We start from the raw sequence: 26,195 nt of genomic DNA, 5'->3' as shown, positions 1-26,195 counted from the left end.
TAATCCCATCACTGTTGTAATTACCTTCTGGTGACATTTTCCTGTCTTTGCTAAAGAATTTTGCATATTTAACTCACAATTTAGAATTATTTTGCTTTAAAAAAAAAAAAATTAAAAAAATCCCCTAGGAAGCTGTATTTTACAGCTGACATAAGATACTATTTTAAAGCAAATTATATTATTGAACAGGTGCCAGGAAGAAATCTCCCATACAAGTCTCCCGTATTAGCTACAGTGTGTGACAAGTGAGTCATCTTAATCCTTCTATGTTAAAGCATTTAAGTCTGATTCCTGGAATATTTAACTGAATTATTTATGATTTCACCTGCTGTTACAGCCTCCATCTGCCACCTATTAATGTCTGAGATATGCAACACAAGACTGTAGGTTTTGCCTAATACTTCGTGTATGTGTCTACACAGACATAAGCCTTGCATCTAGTAACAGTGGCAGCAAAAACATGCCTTGTAGCAGTTGACTCAAACAAACAGCAGACAAACCTCAGCATTTATTATTACCAGATGGCGTTGAATAGTTTTGAAGCATAAGAGTCTGTCTCTAAGTTCTTTGCTTTATTTTTAAATTAATGTAACATAATTGAGAGGGATGAATTAATATATTTATGACAAAAAGAATACTGCAGGCTTCGAAATATCTAATGATTTCCACTGTGTTAAATTCATACACATTGTAAAACAGAGTCAATGTTACGTTACTTATTACATTTCTAGAGATTGAAGTACTAAAATCTACTCTGAAAAAGTAACTGTGTTCAGTTATTGAGAATACCTACATGTGATGGGCTGGGAAAGTGACTTTTTTTTCCAATAAAAGTATGTTTAACTATTAATTTCTGCAATGTAATGACATTTATTTTACTGAAATGCTAAGTTGGATAGACGTTGCCCCAGAGCACCAAGACGTGCCCTGATGCACACCAGTGCCACCACTGCAGCATTGTGTTAAGCCCAAGCTTTAGAGCGTGGTTTTCTCCTCAGTAACATAACTACTGAGGTCGTTTACTCACTGACTTTCTCTATACACACCTTTGTAACCCAAGAGCAGAGTCAACCATGAGCAAACAGAAGCACAGCATATGGGAGACTGAAGCTTAAATTCCCGGCTTGCTTTTGAAGCTCCTATTTTTTTTTAGACAGATCACTAAAACTTACTGCTAAAGATGTCAGTATGTTTTGTTTTGTACCTTCAAAGAACTTGAAAGAGATTTTCCTCCATTTTGAAATTCTTCACAACTTAAAAACAGAAGCTCTGAGTGCTGTTGTAGTTCCACCTGCAAATACCAACTAAGATTAATTTTGAACACATGACACTCCTACAGCACTTGTTCCTAACTGCTGTTATTTTAAGGGACGCGTCACAATCTTCTCACGACAGAAAACCCCACAGCTCATGGACTCTGGGTTCAGTTTTACCTTTGTGGTAGTACAGTCACTTTATTGTGCTCCTTTGCATACTGTAACTAAGCAGCAAATGGGATAAGCATGCTAAACACTCGCTGAAGAGAAGGGAAGTTTCAATCACAACTGCATGGGAAAGATGTCTTAAAATGTTATAGGATCTAACAGAAAGGAGCACTTTTCAGTTATAGTGTACATTATTCAAATCCAGTATTTTTAAAATATAATTATTCTGGAATATGCCAGATGCTCCCTTCAGTGTGTTACATAGATTGAATAGGACATTAAAAAAAGAAACAAAACAAGACTGGGGGCATTCCTTGCTTATTCCATTGTTGGATACAGAGCTTCAGAACAAAAGCTTGAAGCTGTACAAAAGACAAGAATCCTGTACACTAGGTTTCCTACTGCCAGGTAGTTCAGCACAGAGCACTGATGGGAAAACAACCAGCTTTCTCCCTCCTCCGTGAGAAGGGCACGTGAGTAATAACTTAAACACAGTGGATTTAACCACTCCGCACAGTCAACGACCACCTCTTATTCTAAATAATTAAAGATTAATTTGGATCGCAAGGAAGAAATGCAAGTCCTAAGCCAACACTTACCTAACGAAAGCAAGCAACTGAAACTCAGTAGGACTGAGAGGAGACTCAGAGACCAAATATAGCTTCAACGTATATTCATGGTCTGCCTAGAAACGTCTTTGATGTTAAACCTCATATGGCACACTTAGCATTTTTTATAATTCATTTCCTATGGAAACTAATGAGCTTAAGGGTGAAATTACCTCATTGAAAGTCAAAATGGCGAAGTGTGAAGAAAAGAAGAATGACCTGAAAAGCAGATTTAGAAGCAATCTTTGCATATTAAGCATTGCTATGGGAAATAGTATAATTAGTTTCTTCAGAAGTTTTTCCTCGGAATTGTGTAAGTGGTGTTTGAGTTCCAAGCATCCTGCAGAAATAAAGTTAGATAAAATGGAAAACCTGCAAAACCCCCCACACTTTCTTTCAAAACCAAGAGATCCTTCTTCCAACTTCCAATAATATCACCGCTGATGGCTTATTTTTGGAGCAGGCCGTACAAAATAAAGCCCCCTCCCAACAGAATTTTGTAAGAGGCCATTAAAAAAAAAATAAATCAGATCATAATTTAAACCAGAGCATTCTCTTCTCAAATTCTCTTCTCAAATTCTTCACTCTTTCTTGAATCACTTATTTCCTTAAGCTCTCACTGTAAGCTAAGCCATCTGTACTACACAGTTCTACTAGAAGTTAAGAATGGATCTAAACTGGATGTATTTTGTTTGCAAGATGAATGAGTTAATGACTGAGCTTTGACAGAGCTGATAGAGCATTAGGTTAAAAAAAAAAAATGAACAGCTTTCTCAAAGTAATTTAGTTACAGGTAGTTCTGTGACACAGTGGAGTACAGAATGTTTCAATCCAGCAATATTAGTGCAAAACAAGCCTCTTTTGAGTACCATGAGTTCTAAGGCCTATTAGTTTGTCTGATGGCATACAGAACAATATAGCACTTTCGTATTACTGAACCACAAGTTTTAATCTCTTTAAATTTAGACTGAAGAAGAAATGACAGCTGGCTTAAGAACAGCAGTTCAGATAAGACTACAACAGTAACGGATATCCTGCTTCAATTGCAGGAACAGCAGCAGTGCAAAAGATCCTGGGATGCTAAGCTGCAATTTGAAGTGCAACTCACAGCCTCGTTGCCTGCAGCATCAGACAGAATGAGGGTACAGAACTCCTATTTCCACAGCGAGAATAAAGTTCTAAGAAAAAGTACTATTAATATTATTTGAAATCTTATCATTTATACAAATGAGATCATTGAAAATGCAGAAGGTATAAAGATTAACACAGTATGACATTTTCTCTACCCTGCTCTTAAATGAGCCGCGTTACATAATGCTGTCAGTTCAGTCTCTACAGTACTGTAGGAATTTCAGTTTCAGTTCATTAAAAAACTAAGTGAGCTTGTTTTTTACAGACATGGAGGTCCTGTCTTTAAACAGGTGTTATTTGTTATCAGTCCTGCAGACAGACTCACGATCCTTTACAATACAGTGAGACATCTGTAATAAAGTTTGGGGGAGTTTCTGTGAAGGACCAAAAAAAGACCTTCTATTTAGTTAGTACAAGTTCAAGGATGAGATTCCATTGTACAATTTCAACATTCAAGAGACTGATAGCGTGACCAATCATGAGAAAAACTGACACATCCATGCCTGTGGTGAGAGAACGTGCCACAAAGAAAAAAAAACAGATTACTCCAGTGATTTTTTTTTTTTTTTTAAAGTTTTTTTAATTAATAACTTCTTAGTTCAGGAAAAAAACCCCAAAGACAACTGGAAGAAATACACTCCACCTTCTTTATAAAAGAACTCTCTCAAAGAGACTATGTACTTTATTCACCACTATGCCAAAGCCTATCATAATCACCCTGGCTTTCACAGCATCTATTCTACCACTTTTCATGCTCAGCTTCCAAGTATCTCTTATAAAGGAGGTGGGGGTGTGCTTTAGACAGGTTAAAAAATATGCTGCACCTTTCCAGTATTTAAACAATTACACCAAGCATAGTTCATACATTTATCACATTAACTATCATCTGGTAACCATACATTTAAAAAGGTCTAGTGTATAGAGTATGTAATACCCATGACAGATACTCTTACTTATGTAAGAGCATATAAAGATCAGGATTTATTCACCCTCCCCATCTGCAAGTTAGTTTCTCATCTGGTCCTGGTACAATATAAGTGACAAAAGAATCCCTTCATTCCATTGCACTACCACAACCCTATATGCATAGAAAGGCAGATCAATTGTCTGTAACAGCAAAAAGTTGTTTGAAGGGAATTTGAAGAACCTCTACTGCACAGGTACTTTAGATGTTAAGTACATCGGTTCAATTTCTTTCTCAGGGTTTTTTTTTTTTGTCACATAATATATCCTTATATAAACATAACTTGAAGTGCAAGTGAGGTTGTACATAGTACTGCAGACATGATTTTTGACCAAAAAAACCCAACTCAGCACAAGAGGCTTGAATACTAGTACAGTGACAAGTCTGTGCTGAGAGCCCATCTGGGGTGTGGGAAGTGGTGAATGAGAATGCAAAGCACATTTCTGCATATAATGTGCAAAGGCTTGATCTCCACAACTGCACTCATTTTGCTACATGCACAGCCAGAGATGAAAAATGAGATAAAAACAGCTGGGAATGGTCGTCCTGAGAAGATAACAATAACCATTAAAAAAAATCTAAACATAAAATACAAATACAGAAGCAACAGAACATTGTTAATAATACTAAAAGACAGAAACGCAATGCTGTTAAAAAGTTTCAAGTATTATTCCAGATCCAATTTCAATCCTACTCACAGGAGAAAATGCCCAGAGATTAAGAAGAGAAGTCCACACAAAAGTGTATCTTTAATAGCACACAGGTGTGGTCAGCAGACCCATCCTCGCGGCAGCTATTTGAAAAATAAAAATCTAAACACAAATGCATAATTTTAATTAGCATTCACATGAAGGTGTGCGTTACTGCAGATCGTTTAACTCACTGACGCCAGTAGATGTGCTGCATCATTTGTGCTCCATTATGTCACAAGACAGCTGTGTACGCTTTAATATTGAAGTATAAATCCTACTGACAAAATAAGGCATACTTAAAAACAACGTGGTATCTACAGAGGTAACGTGGTATGCTTTCTTCTCATTCTGTTTCAGTCTAAGTATGATGAAAGAGAGAAATTGGTCCCAGTAGAGCTTTGTGAACATTAACTACCAAGTTACTTTGAGATAGATTAAATCATATTAACTGGCAGGAAGTGGAGGGGGGGAGGAATAGCGTTGGGATATTTTTTGAAGTGATGCATGGGATGTTTCTGGAACAAGCTCTCCAAAAGGTGTGAAAATAAAAGCTATGTTGTTGATGACAGCAATACCAGCGTCCCCCTTCATCATTCTTACCCCAAGCTAGAAATGCCTCCATATTGCTACAATCTGTCAATTGCTTTCTGAAAGATTGCTTTCTCCAGTAAAGCTGCTATATTCTGTTTTAAATTATAGCCTTTTCTACATTTTCACCAGTGTATGCATGCTAGAGAACAGCTGCATGGCAGAGGTACATACTTAGCATACAATATCAAAGGAAATACAAAAAATGAACCAGTGTGTCCTACTGGCTGCTGCTCTATGTCAAAAGCACTGTTTGGTCTTCTGATATAAAATACTACAGAAGTAATATTAGCAGAAGGCTGTTCTGCTTCAAGTATTACCCCAATTTTAAATGCAATTTTCAAATTTTTGTGCAATTCCTTTTTGTAATTTAATGTGAATAAAACCCATCAATATGACAAAACTAAGATAAGAAACTGTACTACTTCCACCATAACACTGCACATATGGTACAAGCTTTAAGCTAAAACAGTTGTTGCATGGATGGATTTCTTTTTTTCAGTGAAGGTTCATGTATTTCTAGTCCAAAGGCCGTGAGTAGTGACAAAATAGCAGAGCACCGCAAAATGCAGTTACAAATATACACTGACAATTTCCTTCTTAAATATTAATGGCTCTCGAAATAATCTTCAGATACTTATACAAAACATTTCTATTTTTTAAGTTTAAGGATTATTCTTAGTTTCTTCACAAGTAGTGCAAATACACTCCTTATTCTTAGGCCTTCCCAAGATATGGCTGGTTTCTGTGTGAGTGATTTCTGCTTGTGTTCTTCAGTGAAGTGACACAGGGACGTTGTAGTCATGAGAATGGAACGCAACGCTTGCTGGACTTTCTTGGAAAAAACAACCTACCTCATTCGTTTACAGTTGTCAAATTCTACAAATTCAGAAGTTCATTTCAGATTACCTGATGCAGAAGTTATTGGTTCCCTGCTACGGGAGAAATGAGAAGATCCCCTGAAACCTTAAACTGTACAAGCAGTATGACAAGCTTGTGTCCCCTCACTACAGACTACAAGTATTCAGTTCTTGAATCGCGTTTGTTCACAAATGTGATTGAATTTCCTGAAATTGAAAGAAGTATTAATATGTAACAAAGGTCTCAGAAATCAAGCAACACAAGAGTTGTCATCTTTCACAGGGTATTTTAAATATTAAACAGTTCAAAGGAGAACATTTACATACTAACATAGCTGCTTTTCACAGCCGTTTTAGATGAACTCTAACCAGGAGCAGGATTTTCAGCATCTCCTGCCTAACAATTGGTAGTTCTATTATGTACGCAGAAAACCTGTTATTAAAAGCATTCCTCTGTACTTCTGCCTACTTCAAATCCAGAAGGCAAGTAAAACAGGAATCAAGAGAATTAATTTTGTCCTGAGAGACAGTAGTTATTTTTATTAAAGCAGCACTACACAGCTCACTAGGGGAACTAATAGTAACCAGTCTCACAACGCATTTCTGCACGATCCTCTTCTAGAAATAAGTAAGGTTTCTCTCACTCCATGTTACTCAAGTTCAATGGGAATAGCAAGCCTGTCTGCACAAAATTCTGCATAAGGCACTTCTTTCTACTTCTCTAAAGTCTCCAGCTATTCATTTTGTTCTTCCTCCTCTTGGGTTATGCATCCCCCAGCACGTGTTGTGAAACACAACTTGAAGAGCTGAGTGCATTTTCTCTTTACTGAATCAGACGGAAGATTAGAAAGAAACCTTGCCTACATAACCAAACTACTTAGCAAAACAATCTAGCTCAGTAAAAAAAAAAACAGACAAATATCTAGGAGTGGTATATGACAGGTTTTGAGGGCTTTTCTCCCTCGTTTCTATGGATATTTAAAAAAAGTTAAGCAGCAAAGAGTAAAGCTCCAGAACAGCTAATGCTGGAAAAACAAGTGGAAAAAAACCCTTCTCATTCTAGATGAAATTATCCACTCAAATATGAATGTAGACAACTGGTGAGTGCTTTGATACTGAGTTAACTCTCCAGCACTTCAAAATAAAATCTCCTGTGGAAAAATAGAGAGCCTCGTAACATGAAATTACAGATAACAGCAGAGCTTTGAACTAAAACTACAACTTAAATTCCAAACTATTTTTGAAAGGTATTTGGTAAAGCTCTGCATTTGTGTGTGGCTGGGAATTAATATTTTAACTCTTTTTAATTATCTGCTTGAATGAGCCATATAGACGGGTTATGCTCAACCCACAGTATCTGAAATAAGGGTTAAAGGAATAATGCTAATTGTGCATGTTCATTGCAGCATTAGGAAGATGTTGCAGAATCTGCTATTCATTATAAGCAGTTTCTCAGTAAGGAGCAACAGCTCCACTGTCTTGAACTGCAGTGTGAATTTAGAGAATAACTCCCTGAGCAAGGAGGATTTCTTTACCCTTCCTGGAACAAGGTAACCTGCAGGCAGCCAATTTTTGTTTTATTCTTGAAATTCTTTAATACCTGTTGTAACACATGCCTCCTTCTGCAAGAATGACTTGGCATCAGTTATCAGTGGCCTTCCTTTTTTAAAAATCAAGGACCTTGTTTTGGATGAATAATTCTTGTGAATGACCAAACACCAGGTTTCCAATATCACATTCCAAACTTTTCTTCCTTCCATTGTCACAAGTTGTTCCCATCAATTTACCCCTTTAATGTTTGTTGCAGTTTGCTAAAAATCATTTCTCACAGTTCCAAAAGAAATAACAAAGGGCTAATTATCTAATTATCTGCACAGTGTTCTCCAGAAGCACTCAAGACAAGGCCAAATGAAAAGCTGCTTGAGACTGAGAAAGATATGAATAAGGAGGAGGTGGGGGTAGAAAATACCAATTTAAAAGTGCTAGTGGTGCCTTCAGCCGTGCACAAAGGGTCCATTTCCAAGTTGTGTTTAAACAACAAACAAAAACCCACAACCCAAAGCTCATTCACTTTTGTTTGTACTGCAGCAGTATTCCTCACACAATTCTTGGCCCTTTGAAGGATTTGTTTTTAAGCAAAAACAACCAAACCCAAAACCCCACCACTTTCTAAAAGGTGTAACTTACATGGCATGATGTGCTTTGACCTGAGTTCGGCAGTTGCGCCCCCAGTAGCAATCAGGACGTGATGTGACAGTCACTGCAGAGAAGACAAAAAGCTACATTTATTTCTGAAGCCATTAAATAAGGTGACAGTACACTGCACCACTGTTTCTCAGTGTCCTCAACTGAAGCTTTACTATTTAGTTTAACAGATTCTGACTTTACAGTTTAGGACACCAGGAATATATCTAGATACCTTTCCATTAAAAGAAAAAAAAATCATTAATTTGGGTAGTTTGTTATTCTCCCCCAGTTTTACATACATAGTAAATGAGTGGTCCAGCAGGCTGTTACACTAAACAGAAAGGTAATAATGAGGAGAAACAAGGTGAGCTGTCTCATTATGCACAGAAATAAAGCAGAGCTCTCAGTAGTTAAAGATGTAGAAGCTCTTGCAACAACAAGAACTGAATGGATAAAGTAATGCTTAAAAGTGGATTACAGGAAGAGTTTCTGTTCCCAATCTTAAATCTGCCACAGGAGGCCACAACCCATATCTCATTTAAATCTAAGGCTTCATATAGAAGACCCAAAAGTGATTAACTTTTTAACTGACTTCCTCTGTACTGTGCAAAGCGAACCCACCTGGCAGTTCAGCAACAGGAATATTTTGCCTGTACTGGTAGGCAAGTTCTCGAAAGCTGCGGAGGCCACAACAGTAGCAAAGCACTGTGTTCCCAGTAATTCTGTAATCTGGAGAAAAGTACAGTTTGCACAAGATGTCAGTGTAAGGAACAAGAAATCTGATTTAACGAAGATGTCATGACATCACAAGCTATGTACATACAGAACATCAAACCTCTTGATGCTCCCACACACACAGTTATACGTGGACAGAAGCGAACAAAGCGCACCTGACAGCATAAAAACTCCTCTCTGAAGAGCTAACAGACTTTCATTTAACATATTCTTCCACGTCAAACCCCTGGATGCCAGGTAATCCTGAAAAAGAGTTTGTTTCACTTGAAAAATCTCAAACATTAAAAGGATACCAAGCCATTAGTTTTCAAATGTTTCCAACCCTAGATCTAACTATGCTTTCAACATGGGATGAGGCTGTTTACAAACAAAAATAGAATAATAGAATTATTCTTTTTTCAGCTTTCAAATCACCAATAAAACTGTTAGCTCAGTTTCTTCCTCCAGAGCATTCTTTCTTTTGCCAAAAGAATGCCTACAGATTCCCACCAGCCACATTATCACTTAACTTACCAGCAAGATTTCACCCAGCCTACCTAATTTAGATAATCTAGTTATTATGGTATAGAAAGAAATATTTCTATGCAACACAATTGAAGCTTAATTTGTTTAGCATTAAAAAAAAAACCAAAAAACATTTGTTTTCCTGTTATATGCTAGTGAATTATTTTTCTCTAATTAACATTTCAGATGTTGCAGTTCAGATTGTAGATACTGGGCTCCCTAACAAATAATTCATACAAGGAAAATTCTTTGATTTAGCAATCAAACAAACATGAATTCTATGGTCACTTAAACCCAAATTCATAAATTGTTGCCATAACTGTGGCCTTCTTGGCAGCTGCTAGACATATATGTTTGAGCAATTAAATATCACTATCATTTCATGAGCAAATCTTAAACAACACAGATTTATTATTATGTAACATAATAAACATTTGAAAAAAATACCTTTAGGATATCTGACTCATAGTGGTTGTTATTTAGGACTCCATCTAAACACTTGTCACCAAGGTTTATTTCTAACAGAAGAAGAAAAGAATTATTATTTCTTCCCAAACCCTTTGGCCCTCACATACATTCTGAAGGCTCTTTTGTTTCCTGAAATAACACACACAGGCTCCTGCAAGCACCAAGCACGTGGCTGAGTTCAAAACATGCTGAACACACACGTGCAATACATAATTTCTAGTTACCATCGAAGACAAGACATTAAGATCTTACAATTTCACCATCAGTTCAAACAGTGCTACTGATCTGCACTAATTAACAGTGTTATGAAAGCATATTCTACAGTCAAGTCCTTTCAACTATTCTTATTTTTCAAAGCATCAAAAACGTCGAGCTTTGGGAGACTAGAAATTTGAGAGAGAAAGCTTCTTTTCTAACCAGCTAACATCAGACATTCAATGCTCTTGCAAAGACATGCATGATTCTCCTGCTAGCTTGAAATATACCACATTTTTTTTTATGCTGGGAAGCAATATGCTCAGCAAGTGCTGTTTTCCACTCAAATCTCAGACATGCACATTCAAGTATCATTTCTGTTTGTAGTGTGAGGACACAGCCTCTGTTTCCTTTGGCATAACTGTGGCAGTCTATTGCATTTCATAAGTTACTCAAGTTTAAGGTAGACACATTACGGCAAAGAGAGCAGACTGGTAAAAAACATATTGTTCCAAAATACCACAGAATGGTGCCAAACAGCCAAAACACGCCATCCGAGTGCAGCCCCAGTATAAGTGACAGAAGGGTTGCAGACAAACAGTACCTGAAAATAGCAAAGAAAACCCGTCAGGATTGCACACAACAAATCTCAACAGTCTGTCATTTTTACAGCACTAGAGTCCTGATAAACTTTGTTAAAAAAGCACAGCTTTCTTATTCAAAAAAGAGGATGAATAAATACATTTTATAAAGGAAGACTCCAAAGAAAGAATTTCAAATAAAATCACTCTTCGAAATACACTTGATTTTCACTAAAACAAAGAGAAACTTATTTTTCAATTGTTTTCTTAAGTTTGACTGCAGAACTGCACACGTACATTGCTGAGGAGCAACATGAGGGTTCTGTTCACGCTCTGCTCTTCGGTCAGGCATTGGCTGAAAGCAGCAGGTGCATATTACATGACTTCCTTGAGCAGGACACACATACTCCTGAACAGCTAGGTAGGTGAGAAAAAATAAGAAAAACGTAAGGCTGAACAATGCAAAAAATTACAAAATGGACTGGAATCCTAGCAAACAATAGACAAAAATCTGAAAGCAACAAGCAAGCTATACATATATATATATACACACACACACACATATATGTAGCCTGCTTGTTTATATAGATCTATAAAAATACATATATTTCCCCACAAAGATTCTTTAAAAAAGCATAGAAGACTTCTAAACTACATAGGTGTGCAAAAATATTCAAATACACAAAAGAGTTTATGAACTATCAACCATCAGATGTCTATTTTGGATGACCACACTAAAACAATGCTCAAATTTAATTTTCTTGCAAAGATATCTGTGTGAAGAGGTGATACAGTACTATGAGAATGAGCTTTACAAGGCCTGTAGCTCATACACCTACTATCTGCATGCTGCTAACATGACTTCGTGACACTGACCTGCAGGAAAGTTGGCAGATGTGGAGGGGGCATCTCCCAGTGCTTGCATTCCTCCTGCTTCTGTCTCCTGGCCCGTGCCAGGCAGAGCTGCAACAGAGTGCCTTCGATACCCTGGGCACTGCCTGCATACTATGTATGGCTGACTGAAAAAATAAAATATTTTTTAAAAATCATACCCAAATGCAAATACAACTCATTGCTATGCTAGACTGCAGGTTGATTATACCCTCTAAGTTCTAATCTAGAATTTCTCCATCCAGTAACATATGGAAGTCCACATAACTCAGTACGTCACGGCTGTGAAGAATGCTGTAGCTGTAACAAAGAGCACTGCAAAAGAAAGGATTCCCAATAGCTTCCAAAAGAGAACAGTGGTGTGAGTGGAAGCAAGATTAACAAAGCTGGAATAATTATCTACTGGAAGACTTTTTCTTTTCTCCTCTAGACATAAAGCAAAAAATGCTTGCTGTTGAAAAAGAAGAGCTATTCTGGTGGCTAGTAATCCCTCGGTCAAGCATCAGCTGCTTCGGTAGCACACACCTAGTGAAAGCAGGATCCCAGACATCAATTCCAGCTATAATTAAATGGTCATAGAATGCTATTTCTCATAACAAAACCTTATGTAGAAATCAGTCTTCCGTAAAGTAACAGCCACAGAAGGTATTTTCACACATCATGAGATGCTGTCGTGCTAATCAGGAGAAAGTTGGTAGTCATAAACTGAATCTAGCTGGGCTTCAAGGAGTTCCAATTTAACATATTTTTTGTTGACTGCTTAAAGATGGCCAGTAGAATTGCAAAGATAATTAATGGGAAAAATGAACTTTCCTCAAAACAGAAGAAAGACTCATTCTGGAAGTGATTGTGGAGACAAAATCAGCAATAACAATGCTCTCAATGTCTTCGAAACCAGTTTGTACGTTTGGGCACTCAAGCATAAGCAAATTCAATTCAGTACACGAGTTAAACGGACCTACCTGATATCTGAAGACTCACTATCTACATCTGACAATTCCAGCAAATCTTCTGAACTTCCCTCCTCATCTGAGAAAGACCTCCGCACTTTAGGTTGCAACATGTCTTGAGTAATTTTGTTTCTGGCATCCATGCTACGTACATCATCTTCATTACGACATTTATCTGTATAAAAACCAAACTCAAGTTTCAAGACAAAAGCACAAGATTCTTCACATTTGTTATTCCCACTCTGCTCTTTTTACACAGAGTTACGGCATCTTTGTTGCCATAAAATTTGTTTTTAGATAACAGTTCAAGAAGATCTTGGTTGTTTTTGGTTTTTTTTTGCAGTCTCATCAGAGAAAACAGTACTAAGAGTGCATAACATACAGACACGTTATTGATGACAGCCTTTGTGGATACATCAGCTATACAGTTAACATGTGAAATACATCGGGCTCTGTAACACACTTGAACTTGCCTGGATGCTGAATCAGATAAGCTTCAACCAAGTTGTTCAATATGTGATTTTTACAGATACGTTCTACCGGACAACGACAAGTTGGACACAGAGAAGACCTTTCCATCCATCCTGAGTAGCAGGCAGCACAGAAAGTATGCATACAAGGTTGCAAGCTGGAAAACACCAACATGACAAGTAAACCCTAAATACGTCATCTTTTTAAGTTACATTCATAACACTTCAAAAAACATGTAAGATCTACTTAGATAATAAGAAAGACTCATTAAAAAAGACTTCAAGGGCTTGTAAATATACCGAATCTCCTGGTCACCTCAAACTTTTGTCACTGAACTTACATTATCATCACTAAAACACAGTGTTTGTCAGTCATACATACCTCACGCAGTCATGCAGCAATTCTTGGCAGATAATACAGGTTAATGTTTCCTCCATCTTATCTGGTTTCACATTTGATGTTTTGGCATCTTCAGAGCCAATTTTAATTATACATTCACTTGGAGCTGCTGTTGGAAGATTTGGACAAGCACCTTCATCTACAAAGACAGAAAACTCCACAGTATGTAGATTTTGAAACTTTTTTTTTTAATCTTACAAAACGACTGGAAAGGTGCACACAAATCCCTTGTTCAACGACAATGGTGCCACTAAAGGTTCCTGCTTTTCACATAATCGTTTCTGCTAATCAAGTAACCATTTTCATTGGATCAGAAACAAAGCAGTTGAGAAAAAAGGAATTGAAAAAGGACAGATGACACTGATCTGACTGAATCTGGACACAGGAAGACAAATAATGTTTATTTCTTTAACTTTTCTTTAATACTACAACATAGAATTACTTATGAGGGGGGAAAAGTTATCTACCCCACACTAACCTAACAGAATCACGGAACTGCAGGGGTTGGAAGGGACCTCAAGAGGCCACTGAGTCCAACGCCCATGTTAAAGCAGGTAACCTCTCAATCCCTTCTAAATTTGATGAGTGCCTTTGTATTTATTTCATGTTACAACTCTGCACTTTTTTTCTTAAGTTTCTGTTCACTTCACTGGGTTTCTATGAAAAATAAACAGCATTAAATTTCTAATTTAAACTTTTAAAACTAACTTTCATTAATAACATTAAAGAGTTGGTTGCAGAATACTGCAGCATACTAACCTCCTTTTAGTTTCTTTTTAGCAGGTTCCAAAACTTCTTCCTCCTCTGTCCTCTGAGAACCCAATTCTGCGTTTTCTTTGTCACTGATTTCTGAAGTGATTGCAGAAGTTTCAGCATTCACATCCAGCTTTTCATGTTCATCATGAAGTGCTCTTAGACACACAGATTCTAAGGTGGGCAAAGCAGGCACAGGAGTGAAGAGTGAGGATTGTGATCCTGCAAAATAAAAACAGCAAAGTGAACACAGCTGCATAGACATGCAAAAACAGAAGTTACTCAGACCCCAATTATGCACATACATGAATCCAAACATCTGCACAGGAAAAAAGGATGCCAAGGCACAAGGACTGCATGTATCGTTACACTCCATGCAGAGGACCTGGAAAAACAGGCCTTCAGTTGTGGAACCGTACTTAAAATCCCCTTCAAAGCACAGAGCATTTATTCCTAACACTATTACTCATATCAGTGCTTTCTGACAAAGATGCCACGGAAAGGATTTAAACAATATTGATCATTATAACAGATCAGAAGCACTCTAAATACTGATATAATTCTTACCAGATGTAGAAGGATTATCCTGTTCAACAGATGCAGACTCAATAAGAGAGGTAGAAGAAGCATTAAAGAGGTTAGATGTAGAAGTAGATGGCTGTGGTTCCTCATAGCAAGACTGAGTAGCTGATGGTGATGAGGTAATTTGGTTCTCATCGTTACTTCTTCCTGTACTTGAGGTATCTTTGGTCACATGGCATTGGTTTTCTACATTAGCTTCTACAGCTAGAGGGGGAAAAGAGGGAAAGAAAAAGAACTTGTGTGACAGTTTTCACACGATGGTTTCAGAATTTCCAGGGCTCAAACTCTAAAAAAAGCACTGTTAGTCATTGGAGCTTAGCTACTCTTCTCAAATCTCCAATTACTTCCTTACCTACTGGTTCTTGAGTTGCATCATGTTTTGCGTTTAAGGATTCATAAAGATAAGCAACGTCTGAAAAAGAGAAAAAAAATATTAAACAGAATTTTAAAATAAAAACCAACTCACTTAAATCTCACACAAACAAGTTCTACTGCCTGGCAGATGCTTCCCCAGAGTGTCTGACAACACAACAGGCCAACGAGGGACCACCTCCACTGTACAATGATAATACTCCTACTTAGGAGGCAATTAGGAACAACACAGCAAGATCTTTTCTTCTCAGGAAACCAGGCAAAGAGGCCTTTGTGTGAGCTTTAACTTGTGCCAGCCATGGAAGCAGAGGCTCAATCATTTCTAACATGTAAAATCTGCTATGAATCATAGCAAACCAAGTTGTTTTTTTTTTCCCCAGATACTTCAGTTAAAGTTACTTGAAGGTTATTATTTCTGAGCTCACCTCTCCAATTCTTCATTCAATTTTAGATTTCTTTGCAAGAAACAAACTCTAAAACATACAGATTTATTGCACGCTCCCAGTTACATCCAGAAACTAATTTAGTATCTATTAATACAAAACAACTGAATAATATTCCCTTTTTCACCAACCACTTCAGACTAAAACATTCTGACAGATCCCCCACCTTGCTACTTTTTACCCAAACTAGAATCAAATTCAAAAAGGACAGAAGCCCCTGTTCTCATAAAGTTAGTCTAAACTCCTTCAGAAGTACTCAGACCAGCCAGAATGTCAATTCTGTATTTCCTTTCTGTCTTTGAAGATGGAGAAGCTGAAAGAGCCAAACTGAATGCTTCTGTAATTCAAAACCTTGTTAATCTGTTCTTCAATTCATTATAAAGTACCTGAAAAATTCATATAAACAAGTTCTAACCACAAACAGTGCCATCTTAAAGAGGATTTATGAGATAAACAAGCCAAACAGATGGACAGATATAGCATATTGCTGCTTCTTGTAACTTTCACATCAGACAGCATAAATCAGCCTGATCTGTCTGCACATAAATTAACAGCAACTTCCTAAAAGGAGATGCACACATACTCTTCTATGGACAGTCAATACATTTATTGATGGATGAAAACTGTAAGTATGCTCTTTTATTTTTCCATCAAACATCACGTTGTAAATGTATATAGGGGAGCTTGTAAGTGATTCCTAAAGAGCACTACAGGCATGTGAGGGATGATTTTACTCCAAGGGTACACAAATACCTTTTCAGGTTTACTGATTTTACTTGTACTACAGGATCTTTTCCCATCCCCAGCTTGCCCCACATTTTTAAAAGAACAAAACCATAAAACATCAAACTCAACTTTGGCAGCAACTCCCTGATCCCCTTATGCCAAAAACTGCTTAAATGTGATATACAAAGTAGTGCTAATGACCTTGAGAATTTGGAGTCCTGAAATGAGTGCTGGGTGTGTGACCAGGACCTCATCAGTTATCACTGCATGCACTGTTTCTTCCAAAGCTGCTCACAGGCAGGCTTCAATGCGACAGCTGTCAGACCTGTCCTTGTAAAAACTGGCACATCCACAACCCAGTCCATAGAATCTGTTTCTACATATCAACAAATTATTTGCCTTAAAATGAAGTAACCCTGATTTGATTGTACTGACGTACAAAACGACTGCACAATTAAAAAATCATCCTTTACTTACTGTTCTCTGGCTCATTTTTTCTGTAAACAACATAGATCACATCTCCAGTTTGTAAAGGGTAAGTCTGCTTCTTAACCACTTTCAGTTTATTAATTACTGTTCCATTAGTACTATAAAGAAAAAGAAAACAATGTAAATGGTTCCATGATTATCTGGGAGAAGGAAAAGAAAATTCAAGATACTTTTAACGAAGGAAACTGTTGGCTCTCCAAGACATTTTAAGCAAGGATAAAGAAAAATGTTCAGAAACAAACCATAGAAAAGAGAAAACCTGTTTCAAAGAGAGAAGAGCAGGACAGTTTGTACTTCAAAGCTCGTCTGCAGCTCCTACTAAAGACGTGGCCTTCACAGAAACACACCTGGCCACTGCCTCAAAATAATTCAGTGATTGTTACTACAGAAAAGTCTCCGTATTTTAAATATGAAAGAAGAAAGGACAGTAGGATTCCTATTCAAGAAATTGTCTTCCAATTAACAATGGGAGTCTTCTAAAACATTTTGGCACAAAGGAACTTCTGTACAGTAAGGGATCCATGGCTGGTGTTCGTTTTGCTTCCATTTCTGTTTCAAATAGTGAAAAATTTCAAGGCTATGTAGGCCATCTGCAACTGAAACCGAAGAAGTCAGGTGAGAGAACTGCTATGCACAACTTAAAGGAGAGCTGGAAAGAATTATTTTGGTATTTATGAAAGCTCCAAGACTTACAGGAGAAATTAAACCAGGAAAGAAGCAAATACAGAGCACTGCTATATTAATTCACCTTTGTTCTTTCACTGTGGGTGCTGTTCAATAGGCAAGCTCTTAGCTTTTAATAATTCAGTCATTACCCAAATACTGAAAAATTTCAGCTACCTTGCAATAAGCCCCTTTCAGGGCTGCAGCATTCTAGAACTTCAGATTTCTGCCATTTCTGTCTCATAACTAGTACCAAGTATGAAAGAAAAGAAGATGCTTTTTCCCCTAAGCAAAGCACCTCCTCCAAGAAACGACAGCAAACCTTTGCTGCCACCTCCTGGAAGCCACTACTTGATCTCAGAACACATTCCAGCCTTCCTCAAAAGGACCAGCTTTTACCTAGAGGAGAACAATGGTAATTTAGACATAAGTATCTTTCCTTCCCTTCTCCTCATTGTTTTTCCTTTAAAAACAAACTCAAACCAGAAAAATTCTCCTGTCATTTAGCAAGACAAATAAAGAAAACACTTTGTACTGCTGATCTTTCCAGATGCAAAGTTGAAAGCATTACATGAAAAAGCTAAAAGGGCAAACAAATCTTTTTGAATAGCAGCACGTCTTGTTCAAGGCATCACTTTTTCCTTCTCCCTCTGCAACAGCTTTCACTACCTACACAGACAACCAATCCGACACACATTAAAAAGCAACTTTAAGCACCAACAAGGAAAAAACTTTGGGTCACATCAATCATTGCTCCACTAACGAATCTTCAGGCTTCTTTTACAAGTAAAGAAATTAGAGCTTGCCTTTTTACCTTAGGAATATAGATGCTGACTAGCCTGAAAGACATAAGAACCAAAAAGGCAGCAGAATGGGAATGTCACTGAAAGTTAAATGCACCAGAAGTTCAGCAATTAAGAGGAAGAAAGAATTCTAGTCATTCTGCCAGAAATGATACCCATTTTTAACTTAACACTGATACCAGTGATATTAAAAAGATGGCTATGAGGGGCAATAAGCCAAGCGTGGCATTCCTCGAAAAAGGTTTATCAGCACTGTGCATCAGAAACCACTCATTTCTGGTCTGCTAACAGAAGCTGCAGAAACAGCTGCCCCATCCACAGTGACTACAGATATCCAAGTCTCCTCAGTCCTGCAGCTATGCTGACTGCAAGAAGAGCTCAGTAAGGAGTTAGGTGGCATCCATGGACACAAAGTAAGTAAAAACAGATACAATTTATAAAGAAGGGGAAAATAAAGCTCTTCTTAAATACATGAACAAACTGAAGAAGTTTCATCTCAGTCAATAATTAAAGGAAAAAAAAATCACCCCAGATGATTGTTATTCCTCCACTTAGCCTTCCCAGTTTCAGTACTGCAGCATGAGACATCTAACAGACACAGTGACACTAGATTAATGCTGTGGTTGTTTTGAACAAGACACACATGATAAATAATGGCAGTTGCACGTTCCTCTGATGTTTTAGACCATAGCAAGCTCCTCATAAGATAAATAACATTTAAAACATACCCTACAGACAAAGTTTCACTTGACACTGAACTGATATTAACTAGCTGCATTATCTTTGATGTGGAGAACAAAACTTTACTATCAGGTGTAAATTGCCTGAGTTGTGAAACAATGTCACAAAAGGTCCCATCGCCACTTCTCTGAACACAGGAAGAAATAAAGGTCAGCTGCGGGCTCCAGCCCAGCTGTTGGCTCTGCAGCCCCATCCACAGCCACACGTTACCTTCACTTCCCAAACCCAGCAACAGTACAGAATTGATACAAACAACCACATTTCACTTAGAAGATGCTGACCTTCAAAGTAGATTAATGATCTGTGTATTGTAAGGCATTCAGTTACCCTTCCCAGAAAAATGCCAGCCCATTACCTTCTAGTGATTACTAGTGTCTATCCAGGAAGCAGAAACGTAATTCATGGTAAAACATATGGGTTAACAGATTTAGAAGTTGTGCAAGTGCATAGTATCTTCAACACACTATAAACTGAGATGCACTTTGAGCTTTAATAAGCTTCCATACTGCTAACAGCCACCAAAACAGCCTGACTGCAGGGTAAGCAGAACCCAGTAGCAGAGAGGGCAGCACTGTGCAATGGAGATCAATCTCCTCCTTACTCACAGGAAGGGGACACCTGCTAGTCTGTCACTTGAGAACATCTCTCCTGCTCTGAAAAAAAAATCCTTAAATATTTAACCAGAATCCTTCAAAAAAATTACCTGGAAGACAAAAGAAATCCTTACAAGTTATTTACCACAGCTGCTTTTCAAATTTCTATTTCAAAATGAAGAATCTTACAGTTGCTTTTACTGATGGCAGACCAGCATCTGCCTCAGCTGTGTCACGTCAGTTTGTCTTTCTGTCAGACACGGCTTGGAAAACAAAACAGAAACACAGACACAAAAAAAGGGGGAGAGGGCCCAAATCCATGGATATCTTATTGTACTACTTGCTAATTATTGGGTTTTGTTACATTACTGCTGGTTCTGTTTACTCAATAATTTCAAATCCTCTACACATTTGCTCTCATCTGCAAATTTATGGTAATTCTTTCAAAAATAGATGTGTAAACTCATCACGCTACCATGGTGGCAAATAACAACGTTGACCATCTACATGTATTTGATGATATTCTTTGATTCAGCTACAATACAAAAACAAAGTCCACTCAGTCCAAGTATCCCATGCTAGCTGCCTCCTTCAATGCATTCCTTCTCACCAGAAAAATCCGAGCTTGACCACAGCAATGTTTCCAAACTATTTTCCACTTAACAGCAGAAAAAAGCTGATGTTGCAGATTTTTCTGGGACTCTGGGCATCAGTATTGCCAACTCAAACATTCAGAACTCTTCTTTCAGCCTGCTTGATTTTTTAGAGCTCAGCTATTACTCACTGCAAAAGTTGGAAGAATCAGAGGAGTGGAGTCTTCTGCAAACAGGCATGCTAACTAATTCAGCCTTTTGATTCAGCAAGAGGTAACTACACTTCACAGCAACACACTGGCAAGCAGAACGCTTGAATGACCCCAATTCTTTTTTGTCAGCTACATATAAACATAACATGCATAAGCAGCTAACATTGGTACTCCATGTACTGATGAATCCCGTCTATGACATCAGCTTAACAAGTCCCACCTTTTCATGAATGCATCACATGAACAAATAAGTTTAATTTGGCTTAGCGAGTTCTTTTTTTTTTTGTTATTGCTTTTTTTTTTTCCACCCCAGGCAGAGAGGCAAAGAAGGAAAAGTAGGAAAGTTTCTGCATCATTCACAATTTCTTCGGATTTTATTATCACCACATTGGTATAAATTAACTCTACCAGCTGCATGCACTTGAAACAAGTGATGGTTTTCCAAACACAGATTTACAGCTGCCCCCTAAAACTACCATGACCAGCAAACATAACCTGACCTGTTGCTTGAAATGTCTCGATGTGTGGCTTAATATTGGACAATGACATTTATAACCATTCCCTAGAAGTCTCATGATTTTTCTCCCTAAAGGTTGGCACTTCATCCCACAGCTTCTTGGAATACAAAGTTTCCCAACAGCCGCAAGCCATCGGGGATGGATTCAGACACCTATCCTTCAGACAACCTACTACCTCTACTTACAGCCTAGATGGGGAGAGGGAACTAAACTTTTACCAAGCTTGCAGGTAACCCCAAAGTAGGGGCTATATTTAATATTTAGTACATGTGAGAGTTGGGCTCTTGAGAGGGACCCAGGCAGACCGATGGGAATACCACGATAAGGTCAAACCCAGCACTCTGCAGCTGGGATGGAACAATCACCTGCAACAGTAAAGGCTGGGGACAGATCTGCAAGGGATCTTGGTGAACTTCATGCCTAAACGTAAGCTCATACACTTTGGATTTATGCCTAGGCATAAGTCAGCAGCGTGCCTTGGCAGTGAGGAAGGCCTACAGCATATTTGGCTATATTAAAAAGGGTGTAGTCAGAAGATCAAGTGAAGTGATTAGTCTTTGCATAGAAATCACTTGCCCACATCTACAATATTTCATCTACTTTTTGGAACACCAGGACAACAAAAGGTGATGATAAACTTGAGAAAGTCCAGCAGAGAGCCACCGAAGTGGCCAGAGGGCTGGAGCACAAGACCAATGGGCTAAAGGGGTACAGGAATTGGACCTATTTTTCCAGAGAAAAGGTGTCTTGGGCACCACGAGACCAAACAGCAATCATCCAGTACCTACAAGAAAGATACCAAGACTATGGAGTCAGGCTCTTTATGTAGAGCCAAACAAGACAAGAAAAAAAAAAAAAGCCACTACAGGTATAATTAAGGTTCAGAATAAGGGCCATGAGATGCTACAGGATTTCCATACTTAAAGGACAAGAGAAAACCTAAACACCCCAGTTCAAACAGAATGATGGCCCTTCTTCCACTGAGTTGGAAACAGGTGACCTCCTGAGGTAGCTTCCAACATCAGTAATTCCATGATGTTCTGTTTTACTGGAGGAAAATTTGGCACAGCCACTAATTAACAAAGCAACAGAAATTTTGCTGAAGGAAAGCTGTCAACTGTATCTCACAGATTCTGCCAACAGCGTCCCAGAAGATGCGCCCACTGTTCAAGTAACGGCTTTTCCAGAACATTCTCAAAGCCCTAGGAAGTATACAACACTAACCTGAGCTACCAGAACAAGAGATCTAACTGCATCCTAGGACATCTGAAAAAGAAACAGCAGATTCAGCATGGCACATAAAACTTTTCACATCCAATTTCATCATCACGTATATTCATCAATATATACTGAACTGTGTTCATCTTTGGGTGTAGTGCTTTCTAGACATGAAGAAAGAGGGGAGCTGGCAAAAAAAGAATTGTTTGTTTCTTTATTAACTGCAACAGCGGAGCAGAAAAAGAATGTGGTTTACAGAAACATTTTAAAATGTCACGGATTTCTTGAAATGCAACAAACCAGAAGCTTTCTGCAAGCTCACACAAAAAAATCCTGTCAAAAATGAAGCAGATGAAAATGTGAAGGGGGTTACAACCTCCTCCTAAGAAATCTCCTTCTATTCAAATTCCTATCTCAGATTTCACAAAGAAAACAAGATAAAATCCAATGAAAGCCACCCACAAACCCTGCAGTGCTATTTGTACTCCCACAGTAACCTTAAAACTCTACAGGAAATAACAAGGCTAACATGCCAAGTTCACTGGCCTTCAGCATATGAAGAAGTACATAATGAACTTTACACGCCAAAAGTTGTTTCACAAAACTAGCTTAGCTTCTTGACAGCAGTTCCAGTGAGATATGTGCTTATGTCTTTTTACATTAGGGATCTTAGTTCCCAAACCCTCGATACGCATGGGAATAATTATTCTAGTTAAACAAAACTCCAACAAGCCATCTTGCTTTCTCTCAGAAGCCCAAAGAAATATCCCAAAGAACTATTACACCATCAGTATTTTCCATGGGTTCCTTTGAAGAGGAAAAAAAATACTGGGAAAGTGCAAAAAACAAACAAACAAGAAAAGCAGCCACTCCACAGCTGCAAAAAGAGAGGAAGAAAAATGAAGGAAAAGGATTTGTTATAAATGCCATGAGCAATGCACAAGATTTTACTTCATGGCCTAAAGAAAAGATAGTAGCAGAAGTTCAAAGGAGAACTAACCTTGTATCTTCCAATGACACTTGACCAGACTCTTCATCCACTATGATTTTACAGTGATCTCCAGACACCAGCTTGTTGCCAGGGAAAGATAAGTCACAACCTTAAAAAGAAAGCAGATTTTCCAGCATGTTTAAAAATACACATTACACAGACAACTCAACATTCTGCATGTCTATAAATGCACAACAAACTGACTCATGTACATCTGCAATAGTTCAAAAATCCTGCTGGCATATAAGCAGAAACATAGTCCATCTATGTGATGTACAAATACTGTGCAGTAGCCCCACGTACCAAGACAGGTTTCTTTCAACCACTTCAAGCTGTTGTAGTTCCCTTTCTTTCCCTAATTTCAACCTTTACAAATGAAAACCAAACCACAACTTGTCCACTTCAGAACAGTATAAATTCACACAAATCCGAGATACACTCAATCCAAATTTTGAAGGCCTTTGTCACAGAGCACCCAGCCCTTTTTCACACCAGTGTAACACCAGAATAGGAAGTACTGGGGACTAGTAGTTGATAAACGACAGTACAATTCCTCAACCTTAAAGCCCTGCGACACAGAAGCCCACAGAAGTACAGAGGCCGAAACGTACCAAGCAGCTCACCAGTATTTCATTCTATTCAGTGAAAGCCTCTACAGTGACTTCCAAAAACGCAAAGGGAACATCAACAGGACTACCGTGGACACTCTCTGAATCAACTGTCATTTTTTCTTCTTTGCACAAGCTGCCTCAGGTGACCCCAAAGGTAACATTCAGGTGTGAGCGCTCCCACGCCACAAACTGGTGAAAAGGAGCACAGGTCTCTTCACACAGCTTGGGGGCACGAGGGGCCGCCAGGCAGCGCCTCCAGCAGCTGAAAAGCGCAGGCCCGGTTCTTGCAGCCCACCTCCGCAGGCTGTGAGGCCGGACCCTGGCCCGCCGCCGTCCCGCACGGCGCAGCCCGTCCCACCTTTCTTCCTGCCAATGGTCCACTCTCTCTTCAGCAGCAGGACGTGCGGCTCTGCCTCCTCAGCACCCAGCCGGGTCAGCCTCCCCCAAGGCTGCTGCCGCCGCCCGCTCTGCTCGCCTCCTTCCGAGCGCTCCATTTGCCTTCACATCTGACGAAAAGAAACAAAGCGAACCCGAACCTCGCATCGCACGGCGCCGAGGGGCCCGCTGGGAGCCGGCTCCCGCTCCCCCCGGCAGGCCGGCCCGAGCCCCGCGCGTCGCCGCCCCTCTGCCCCCCGGGGCTCCCGGCCCTGCCCGCTTCCTTTTGTTGGAGAGGCAGAGCCTCTCCTCGCCTCTCCTCTCCTCTCCTCGCCCTCCGGCCCCCCGCCACCAGCCCACCCCCTCTGCTCCCCGCCGCCCCCACCCCGCAGGGCCGCTCCCCGCCTGCTGTGAATCGGGCCGGGCGGCCTCCTTCCCCCCGCTCACTTCTCTCCCCAACTTTCCGCCCTCCGCCCCCCGCGGGCTCACGCTCCCTCGACGCTGAGCGGTAGGCAGGGGGCACCGCGGCCCCCCCCGCCGCTTCCACCCGCCCCTTCGGGCGCAGGCACCCCCTCCCCTCGGCCCGGCCCTTACGCCCAGTCCCGCGGCCGAGGCGGCTCCTGTCAACAGACATTGCCACCCTCAGCTGATCAGGGCGGGGCGGGGCCCGGCCTGCCATTGGAGGCGGCGCGCAGCGGCCATAGAGAACGCGGCGGCGGCAGAGGCGGACCTTCCGGCGCCCACCACCGAGCCACACCTGCTAGAGCGTCGCCTCTTCCGCGGATGCCGGAAGGATGATGGCGAGGTTGGGGCGCCGGAGACGCCTCGGGGGACATCTTGGGTGCGGGCAGGCCTGCGGGTGGAATAACGTGGCGGGCGCCATCTTTGATGCGGGTAGGGTGCGAGCGTCTCGACAACGTATGGGCGGCAGCACGTGAAAGAGCTGGATCGCGTGTAGTTAACAGTACTTTGCGTTTAACTCTTCGACATGTAAGAGTTGTTCGCTTGCAATGGTTAAATAAAAGCATTCTTGCTGTACTAGAGAAGTGGTGTTAGAAATAGTGTTTGCATTAAGGCAGAATCTGTTCCCTTTGACAGAGTTTGTGCCCCAGCGTTAATCAGCAAGGGCTCTGACATACCTGCCTAGCGGGGATGGAAGCAAACTCTTTAAGAATCATTGCTTTGCTCTTTGTTACCCCCCACATCAACTCATTTTTATACTACTCCAAAGATTGTAGCAAAGTAATGAGGGTTCTTTTTCGGTTGGTTTTAAATCTCTACTTTCTGATGCAAGGTTTATGGTTGTAGCTAGGCCCCACTTTAATGTCTTCTTCAGTAGCAGGAAATTCATAAAAAATTTCAAACCTGCTCAAAAACAAAACCAGCAAAGTATTCAAAGGAAACAAGAGGAAGGCATTGGCCCTGGTGCCTGTCTGCTGGCAGCTGCTTTCCTTCCAGTGGCTGCATCATTCTCCTGCTTGGAGCTCCTTCCTCAGGGTCTCCTGAAAGACGTCCTCTTTCTTATACATCACTCCCTCTGTCCTTGATCTAACCCTTGAAGGATCACACAACCTAATTCCATTCCACTAACCTAACTGCTTCCTTGTTCCCCAAAAGCTGTTAAGACAGAGAGTACCTATAATTTGGTGGTCTTTCATGGTCTTGCATAAAGCATCATCACCGATACCACTTGTTGGTCAGTCTGCATACCTGTCCCTTGTTTCTCTAGATCCGATTCAGGCTTTTTTTTTCTAGAGCATTTGTACTCATTGTACCACAATCTCAGGCCACTTAGAACTCCTAGTAAGATGACTTCTTGGACAGATGATTGCTGTGCTTGCACACAACACCAGTAGCAACACTC

At 39.7% G+C, this 26,195-nt stretch overlaps 1 protein-coding gene across 3 annotated transcripts; it reads right to left on the bottom strand.

The window, feature by feature from the left end:
• Positions 1 to 101: 101 nt before the first annotated feature.
• CHFR (checkpoint with forkhead and ring finger domains) lies at positions 102 to 25,037 on the bottom strand. 3 transcript variants are annotated; one of them, XM_052690922.1, is made up of 18 exons: positions 24,926 to 25,037; positions 24,315 to 24,462; positions 23,355 to 23,454; positions 17,002 to 17,111; positions 15,336 to 15,395; positions 14,969 to 15,187; positions 14,408 to 14,623; positions 13,631 to 13,787; positions 13,252 to 13,406; positions 12,791 to 12,953; positions 11,814 to 11,956; positions 11,235 to 11,354; positions 10,877 to 10,960; positions 10,141 to 10,211; positions 9,345 to 9,432; positions 9,076 to 9,183; positions 8,455 to 8,527; positions 4,941 to 6,474 (listed from the first exon to the last, which is right to left on the bottom strand). In XM_052690922.1, the coding sequence occupies exons 2-18, from the start codon at positions 24,448 to 24,450 to the stop codon at positions 6,432 to 6,434; spliced, it is 2,046 nt and encodes a 681-aa protein (XP_052546882.1). In that variant the 5' UTR covers positions 24,451 to 24,462; positions 24,926 to 25,037; the 3' UTR covers positions 4,941 to 6,431. The 3 variants fall into 3 exon arrangements, with proteins under 3 accessions (XP_052546884.1, XP_052546882.1, XP_052546883.1); XM_052690923.1 differs by lacking the exon at positions 24,926 to 25,037 and adding an exon at positions 24,779 to 24,796; XM_052690924.1 differs by lacking the exons at positions 4,941 to 6,474; positions 8,455 to 8,527; positions 9,076 to 9,183; ... (1 more) ...; positions 10,141 to 10,211; positions 10,877 to 10,960 and adding an exon at positions 102 to 655 and having other exon boundaries at positions 11,157 to 11,354.
• Between the last annotated feature and the right edge of the window lie 1,158 nt (positions 25,038 to 26,195).

Source organism: Tympanuchus pallidicinctus, unplaced genomic scaffold (genome assembly GCF_026119805.1).
Source record: "Tympanuchus pallidicinctus isolate F22 unplaced genomic scaffold, pur_lepc_1.0 scaffold28, whole genome shotgun sequence".
NCBI classification, from domain to species: domain Eukaryota; kingdom Metazoa; phylum Chordata; class Aves; order Galliformes; family Phasianidae; genus Tympanuchus; species Tympanuchus pallidicinctus.
The sequence above is the reverse complement of the archived record's forward strand: the minus strand, read 5'-3'. Positions and strand labels throughout refer to the sequence as shown.